At 35.5% G+C, this 9,351-nt stretch overlaps 1 gene segment (V, D, J or C); it reads right to left on the reverse strand.

The window, feature by feature from the left end:
• Positions 1 to 453: 453 nt before the first annotated feature.
• Positions 454 to 8,136, reverse strand: LOC101730959. The segment is given in 6 exon segments: positions 454 to 608; positions 809 to 933; positions 1,683 to 1,712; positions 3,642 to 3,671; positions 7,422 to 7,760; positions 8,108 to 8,136. Coding segments are annotated over 6 exon segments (588 nt in total).
• Between the last annotated feature and the right edge of the window lie 1,215 nt (positions 8,137 to 9,351).

The raw sequence follows: 9,351 nt of genomic DNA on the forward strand, positions 1-9,351 counted from the left end.
ACAAAGCAGATTTTTGGCCAAACTTCCAGTGTTGTTGTGGCCTTCAGGGGGAAATTGCAGTTTATGCATTAAAATTGGCTAAATTGGGCTTGCACTTTGACACAAATCGGCTGTTGTGGGAACCCTGGAGTTATTTAGAGGTGGCAGTAGCTTCGAGGTTCCATATTCCATTATAAGTTTTTGGGGGTCACAGCAGCTTATTTATATAAACTATAGTAGCGAAAGTCAGTAAGGATACTGCATACAGTATGCAGGGAGATATTCATATACACAAAATTAAAAAAAGCTTTAACCTGTTTCTGTTCCAGAATTTCCAAAAGGAAATGAATCATAAAAAGGGATAGAGGATATTGTCACATTTTAGTGCATCTGAGAAAAATGTAAATGAAGTAGTGTTAGATTAAATATTTCTGTTGTTGGTGGCGCAAAAGTCTTTAAGTGAACAGACATATACATAATCAAACTTTTATTTAAGGGTACAGAAAAATATAGATAAATCGATATATGTCAATAGATGGGTTTCACAGTTTAGTATAGCCTTCAGCAGCTGGTTACCTCCGAAGGACATGCGTTTCCAGGTGTAGAATTCTTGAAATAAGCCACTTTGTCTATGAAGAATAAGGTGGAAAGAAATTGAATGTATAAATGTGCAACACTATTCATACATTAATCCATTTATACTGGAGTGGTATTATCCCCAATCAGCAGTTATAGATAGATATAGCCCCATAAAATCCTGGACAAGTGTGCAACAGACTGATTTCTAATAGTTTCCATTATTTCTGATCCACTTCATTGCCAGTCTCACCTTAATGAATGTGATTACAGCGCCATAGGATGTGCTAATGAGGAACAAAGTGATGAAGCTGAATCCTATGGTCCAGAGAAAATTGTCCTCTTCTTCACAGATGTAGTTCTCATCTACAAACAAATCTGTCAAGAAGATGTGACAATAGGAAAAGATTGATAAGTTACAATGCTTCTTGCTAGCTTAAAATAATGTAACTCAGCTCTGCTCTGTTATAACTGGTACTTCTGTTATTACAAAAGGCAAGACTTCCCCTTAAGAAATTTCAAGCATTTTTTCTACTACATTTTATCAATGCTGTACAATATTCCAGAAATCACCCCTTGCCCTCTTCCATTGTGTTTTATGGGAAGCTCCTAAAAGCACATGACAGTTGTGCTTTTCATGAAATAGAAGGCTGACAAGGGGCAATTTTGGATGTTATAGTGCTTCACTGAAAAACACAACTAGGTTGGCCCTGTGTGCCATATACCGTTAATTTAAAGAGAGATCATGTGCTTTGTATATCCTTCCTCTTTGTTGCAAGTGTGGTTTTAGGCAAGGAGGAGTTCATTTTATAGGGGGTTTAGTTACAAAGAAAAATTCATTCATTAATTAAATACATATTTCACTCATAATTGCTCTTAAGAACAAAGATGGTGGCAACATACAATAGTATAGCAGTTCTGAACTGTCTTGTACAACAAAAATATGTAGTTTATTTTTTTACTATATTTATATATTTATTTTTTACTATATTCATTCATATACATATGAACAACATAACCTCTTTTCATTGCACCTTAGTATAACCTCTACTAATTTATCCCTTAGTACTTAGCTGCTGCTGTGCATCTGTATCTTGTCACATGTAGAATAATGTTACATCACGTACCTGGGCCAGTAATCCATGCCCTGAGCTCTTCTGGTTGGGAGATTATAGAAGCCAGGAAAAACACAGCATTAGGGAAATATTTGTAACATTTTTCTATTAAAATTTAAATTTGACAAGTTTAAAAAGAATATAAAAAACAAATGTACAATAGAATCGATTTTTAAAGGGGAATCATAGCTATTATTAATATCACCTGACATTACCTGATATTTATTCTATCTTTTCCTGCAGATTTTATGTTTTAATCTTACTTTTACAAGTTTGGGTGTAAATGGTTTATTAATGTTCTTCCTCAAACTAACATTATTTTTTATTGCAAACAACTCAGTTACAGTATTGGAAATCGTTGGCACATGTTGGAATTAGCCAATTAGATGAGGGAAATCTGGCAGTGACTCACAGCTGCAAAACAATGTTAGGCTGAGGAAATCATAAATAAGATTTAATATACAAACAACTGTAAAAATGCTTGCAAAACATATAAGTTAAACAATCGTTACAGTGTGGTGCATTTTGATATAAGAAACAGTTCCTCTTCAAGGGTAGAAACATACATTAGAACATACAATAGAAAACAAATAATTGCAGCCACAATTCTTTAATGTAATCTTATTATTTACTTATATCCGTTTGGGCCTTTATCTCAACAGGGGCCTCCTGTTAGCTGTGTCTTTCTCTTTTACAAAATACATTTTCGATAGAATATCACAAATTATGTCTTTATTTTTAATTTTGTTATTTTTTTTGCTATTCTTCAAAATTCTAGGTTGTCCAGTGGGTTTGTTTTGTTTTCCTGTGTCTCAAGTTTCCCTGTATTAGTAGCCAGATTGATGGCTGTCTTAACTATTACATTTTAATACATTAGTGCTACTATTTCTCAACAGCAGAAACTTTAACCCCTAAAGACCATGTTCTTTGCCTTGAAGTTTTATTTATGTCTCTTACAGAGAAATTGTTGTACAGGTATGGGACCCATTATCCAGAATGCTTGGGACCTAGGGTTTTCCAGATAAGGGGTCTTTTTATAATTCGGATTTAAACAGTAATTAAACCCAATAGGATTGTTTTGCCCCCAATAAGGATTAATTATATGAATTATTTGATTAAAATGGAATCTATAGGAGATGGCCTTTCCGTAATTTGAAACTTTCTGGATAATGGGTTTCCAGATAAGGGGTCCAATACCTGTGTGTATATATATATATATATATATATATATATACCTTCTCCAAGAAAGCACTCACGGACCAATATAAAAATAAAATAATTTATTAAACAAAAAAGTCTACGCGTTTCAATCCATATAGGATCGTCATCAGGACGTCCTGATGACGATCCTATATGGATTGAAACGCGTAGACTTTTTTGTTTAATAAATTATTTTATTTTTATATTGGTCCGTGAGTGCTTTCTTGGAGAAGGTGCATGAATATAGGGTTAGCACCCGGACAGTGGCTATTATTTTGGTGAGTGCCGATATCTGGACTGCTTGTGTCAGGCAGGTTCGGGGCAGTGCAACATTCTTTCATTTGGCTCTGGCAAGTGGCAGGCCAAATTCTGCCCAACACCCCACCTGCAATGTCAACACACACAGATTTCTCTTCCTTCTGTTGACTCTTGCTTATTTTTATACTTGTGCACGAATATATATGTAGGGTCTGTTTTGTCTTCACATAAGAGGTAAAAAAACAAGAAGGAATGTAATAAAAGGCACTAAGTTTGCCCAGGTGCAGTAACCCATAGCTACCAATCAGCAGGTGGAAATTACCTGTCACCTATTTGAAAGCAAACAGCTTATTGGTTGCTATTTTTTACTATATTTATTGAGCTCATATACATATTAACAACATAACCTCTTCTCATTGTGCCTTGGTATAACCTCTAATTATTCCCCTTAGTACTTAGCTGCTGCTGTGCATCTGTATTTTGTCACATGTAGAATAATGTTACATCACATACCTGGGCCAGTAATCCATGCCCCGAGGTCTTCTGAATGGGGAATTATAGAAGCCAGGAAAAACACAGCATTAGGGAAGTATTTGTAATATTTTTCTCTTCAAATTTAAATTTGAGAAGTTAGAACAGAAAATTGAAACAAAACAAATGTACAATAGAATCAATATATGAAGGAGAACCATAGCTATTATTAATATATCACCAGACATTACCTGATATTTATTCTAGGTTTTCTTGCAGATTTTATGGTTTATAAATGGTTTATTAATGTTCTTCCTCAAACAAACATTCCTTTTTTAATTGCAAACAACTCAGTTGTGGTATTGGAAATCGTTGGCACATGTTGGAATTAGCCAATTAGATGAGGGAAATCTGGCAGTGACTCACAGCTCCAAAAAAATGTTAGGCTGAGGAAATCTCAAATAAGATTTAATATACAAACAACTGTAAAAAGGAACCATTACTGTTTGCGAAACATATAAATTAAACAATCGCTACGGTGTGGTGCATTTTAATATAAGCAACAGTTCCTCTTCAAGGGTAGAAACATACATTAGAACAACAAATAATTGCAGCTACAATTCTTTAATGTAATCATATTATCAACTTACATTCATTTGGGCCTTTATCTCAACAGGGGCCTCCTGTTAGCTGTGTAATTCCCTTTTACAAAATACATTTTTAAATAGAATATCACAAATTATGTAAGAGGTAAAAAAAACAAGAAGGGATGTAATAAAAGTCACTAAGTTTGCCCAGGTGCAGTAATCCAAAACTACCAATCAGCAGGTGGAAATGACTTGTTACCTATTTGAAAGCAAACAGCTTATTGGTTACTATGGGTTACTGCTATTGGGCAAACAATGCCTTTTATTACATATGGAGGAAAGTATTTGTTATTTCCTTAATATTTTCTTTAAACAAAAACAAAGATAAAATAAAAAGTGAATGTATGTCCAGTTACCCTTTAAATCCCCCACTAGGAATCTCAATAAATTCTACATTGCTTACAGAATCCAGTTTCTTTCATTCATTCAGTTTATTTTTCTGCACCTTCTTATGCTTTTTATTCACAAATCCTTCTTGACGGTTGGGTTGACTGACCCCAGCAGCAAAAAAAGCTATTGCTCAAGCCTACAATGCTATTGTTATTGTTATTTTTACTCTATTCAGTCCCTCTCCTATTCATATTCCAGTCTCTCATTTAAATCAGTGCCTTGATGCTAGAATAATTTGGACCCTAGCAACTAGATAACTGCTGAAATTCCAAACTAGAGAGCTGCTGAATATAAATCTAAATGTAATGTTTTAGGGCTTTTTTTTACTAGCCCTAGGCAACACAGGACTTTCCTGCCAAAGATTTGTTCCTGCTAAGATGCCCCCAGTTGCCCCCCATTTTCTTTTCTGCAGTGTATTGAGTATATCCTTAGGGACCAACTCACTATGTATTATATATAAATAATTTGAAAGTCAAGGCTGATTACTAATGATTTTAGATTCTCATTGCATAGCAGAAACCAGTTCATTCTTCATCAAAATGTGATATCAGCCCTGTAGCATAAGCCTTTATGACAGCCAACACCTCATTTTTTGGTTGCTTAGCTTCTCAATAGCTGCCCAGAGCACACTGAGCATGTATCACTGACACTCCTAACAAAATCCAAGATGGTGACCCTCAGGTCACAACTTTGAAAGAATTGATCATTAAAATAATATTATACCTGAACTTCTACACTGTTGCAGTGAGTTTGGTGTGTAAAATACTACAACATTTCGACTCATATTTGTTTTTAGGGTTTAGTTTTACTTTATATGATAACACTTCTGTTTATTCAGACACATCATAACTCCCACTGGAACCAGTTCATTATGTCTACTGTTTGTTTAGTATATTTTCAGGATTGCTTTTTAAAACAATAAACTCAAAGACATCTACAGTCCCTCATTTATAGGAGTTACACTGGCCTAATATTGGGCAACCATGTTGAATGTTTTGGATTACACATTCTCAAATAACTAGTTTTATACATAATTAGCATTATCAATTGTGTAAATTTTATTCGTAAGCTGGTGACAAAAATTGGTCCTCACAATAATGATATATTTTACTGTATATTGGCAAAGATATTGTTGTATGAGCATTCCTGTAAACACAACACTTGCTGTTCCAGCTGCTTAATAATGAGCAATATTATTATTATGAAATTAGGTATCTTTATATTTTGCTGTCATGGATTCCCTTAAGATATAAAAGCAACTTACTCAAATAGGCGATAGTTTATATATTTAAAATTAGCTTTTGTAAATTAGCTGATACTGTACACTCTCTATGTTCCATGTTATATGTTCCCATATATTTTTTCCTACTGCATTTATTTGAGTAGCATGGAAACAGCCATTTCTCCATATAAATACTTGCATATAGTAGGGGAGGGTGAACAAAGACAAACATCTATATTGATAACGTCCTGCATATTCATGTGTCTGTTAGTAAATGAGGGTGTGAGTATAAACATGCTCTATTTCTAAAATAGGGCATGAAACAGTATAAGGAAGGCTTTTGTAATCATTTAAAACTTATATTAGAAAGAAAAAACTTTCAGTTATTTTCCAGCAATAATGACCTGCTTAGAAAAGGTAGCCAAAAATTCCTCTCTCCTCTCTGAGATTTGTTACCATTAGAGTTGTACATGGCCACATTTAGCCCTGGTTGAAAAATGCATGATATGTATTTTAGTGTAAGCAACAGCTGCTTTTAATATTATTCATTTTTGTGCTTACATATACAGGTATGGGACCTGTTAACCAGAATGCTGGAGACCTGGGATTTTCTGGATAAGTAATTTTTCTTTTTTCACCGATAAGGATTAATTATACAGTATCTTCATTAGAATCAAGTCCACGGTAGTGTTTACAGAGAAAAAGGATATCATTTGTAAAATTTGAATTATTTGTTTAAGTCTAGGGAGGAAGGCCTTCCCGTAATTCAGAGATTTCTGAATACCGGTTTTCAATGGATCCCATACCTGTACCAAGCAGCTTTGACTTTGTAACATTAAGGACAGAAGAATTTGGCTGTAAGGTGACACTACTGTCTGGGGCCTATTTATTAGGTGGTGTAAAATGAAATTTGCTGAAAATCAAATAATGCATTTAGACAATGTAAAATAAAACACACCTTGATAAATTTGCCATTGTTTCTGGCAGAAGTTGCCTTAAGGAAAAAAGCCTGGCGACGTGTGGCGAATTTTTTTGCCATAAATACACCACATAATAAATCTGCCCCTCTATGTCTGTCCCCAACATGGTTAGTGAATATGAACACAAATAAAGACACACAGTATGTTAGTGATGCAGCTTTGTACATTTCCATGTAACAATTTATTTATGCTTAAACAGACATGATAAGACACAGTTTCAGACAACCAAGGGCTCTTATAAATGATCATAAAAGATGGACGAATGGATTATATATTTGGATGCAGAAAAGCCATAAGCACCCTTTATGTGGGGCATGCCAAGGGATCTTTTGTTCGCATGAAAACACAGGAAAAGGTAATTATCTAATGATACATATGGTACTTGCATTAATAATGTACAAAGGGAGAGCTAGAGGGGTGGAAGTGCACAGGCAGGCAGTTATCAGACATCTTTGTGTTTCTGATATGGGACAGTATAAGGAAGTAATGCTAAGTGAAAGGGTCAACATTTTTTACTATAGCTGCTTGCTATCACACATGGAATGGACAGAACAGGTGAAAAAAAATAAAAATTAACAGTTACCAACAGATATTTCTTTGATCAGGGTTTCATTGCCATTTGTCATGTGACGCACATTGCAGGTATACCAGGTTTTCTTTTTCCATTTGTCTTTGGAGATGGTGATCATACTGAACATGGCGTATGTGTTGTCTCCTGATCCATTATTTAACTGGGGTTCACTGTTTAATACTTGGCTGGCATTCATGGGACTTCCATTTTGCTGCCAGGTAACGTTGACGTTTTTTGGATAGAAGCCCTTAACAAGGCATATAATGCTAATAAGGGAAGAGGCATCTTTTTCAAGTTCTTTTGTACGAGGTGAATACAAAAAAATTGATGGTTTAGTGTTGGTGTTGTTTCCTACAAAGAAAAAGTGATCTTTTTAGTGTGATGGAAAAGCATACCGTGCTCCTCGGCTAATACCCTATTTCAGAGTGCAGTGTAGGTCTGTGGCTTTATGGCTTTATGGTGTACCTCTAAGCTAGTCACAACAACTTGGTGCCCACCTCATTTCACCTCAAGTAACTCTTGAGCTTCTCTCACAGCTGTAAATAATGGTGGTGAATACCTAAAGTACCATTCTGTTTAGTTATTTTTCAAATATATGTGCAGTATGAACTTCAGTATACACAGGCCATAGATGAACACATATAGTAGCCCATAATGTTAATTTATTTAGTGTTATACAGGCTAATGCATTATCTTACCTGGCATTATGGAGGTTTTTGGAGTTCTGTTGCAGCTGGTGCCTAAAAATGCAAAGGTAATATTTTAGGAACATCAGGAATAATTTGAAAATCTTAGTGCTAAGGGAACAACAATGCAGGTTATAAGATAATATTCAGAAACAATATTTAGTTAAATTATAATTTGTTTTCATGAAAAGTGGCTAATTGGCCAGAGTGTGTATTATGTGCTTCAAAGAGGATCAGTTCATATGTACAGCTTGTTAATTTTAATATATTTTCCTCAGGCTATTTTGTGTTGAATAAAATGTGCTTAAAACTGTAAGTTGTTAGCAGCACTGTACCTTTTGAAACACCATACATACCCCTGAACCTACCTAAACTCATTTATACTTGCCTATGGCGCCGTGCCATGTACTAAAGGAAGGGAAAGAAGTACAAGAGCACTAAGGGGCACAGAGCTCACCATTTAGTACTTATTTAGGGACCACTTCTTCCCAAGGTCTGGCTGTTCTCTTTGATCTGAACTGAGAGTCAAAAAAGGCAATGGCATTCCGAGTACACAAACCCCCACCAACCCAATGAATAGTGACTGTCTATCGCATCTTACAGCAGCCCCTCTGGCATTTGCCAGAATCCACAGACTACTCACACGATAGCACACAATAAAGAAAATTAAGAGGAAGTTAGAGGATAGGGACCCTTACTAGCCTACCCATTTTCATTCTCTATGAATACAGTGCTTAATATGCTGTATTTAGGGGGGTATCCCCAGACAGTGTGCAAAGTGTAAGAAAGTGGCAGGTGCACCCCCTTTTGCACATTTCACACTGCCTGCACTGCACTGCAAATTTGTGTGCTTATTTTAAAAACCCAAATGTAGCCTATATCAGCTTCTTTTTCGCCATGGAGGCAGCCATTCAAGTTGAACAGTCCAAAAGGCACAAGTTACATAGCAGATAACAGATGTAAATTGTATACAATAAAATGGGTTTAGTTCTTACTCAGAAAAATAAACAGGGGTCAAATGCTATTGATGGAATAACAACCTTTTGCATATGAAACAGGACATTTGAAGCCAAGAAATAGTTTATTCGTAGTTGTTCAACAGATACAAATCAGCTGTGTTTCTGGGGCTGCTGTTGCATGAGGCAGCAGCTCTGATGCTGCCCACCCACCTGCCCCATGCTTACCTCTTTAGTGTGGGAATGAGTCTGGGGGGGGGCCGCATCACTAGTGCAGAAAGTGCTAATGTGCTCTCTGCA

Source organism: Xenopus tropicalis, chromosome 1 (genome assembly GCF_000004195.4).
Source record: "Xenopus tropicalis strain Nigerian chromosome 1, UCB_Xtro_10.0, whole genome shotgun sequence".
Taxonomy (NCBI): domain Eukaryota; kingdom Metazoa; phylum Chordata; class Amphibia; order Anura; family Pipidae; genus Xenopus; species Xenopus tropicalis.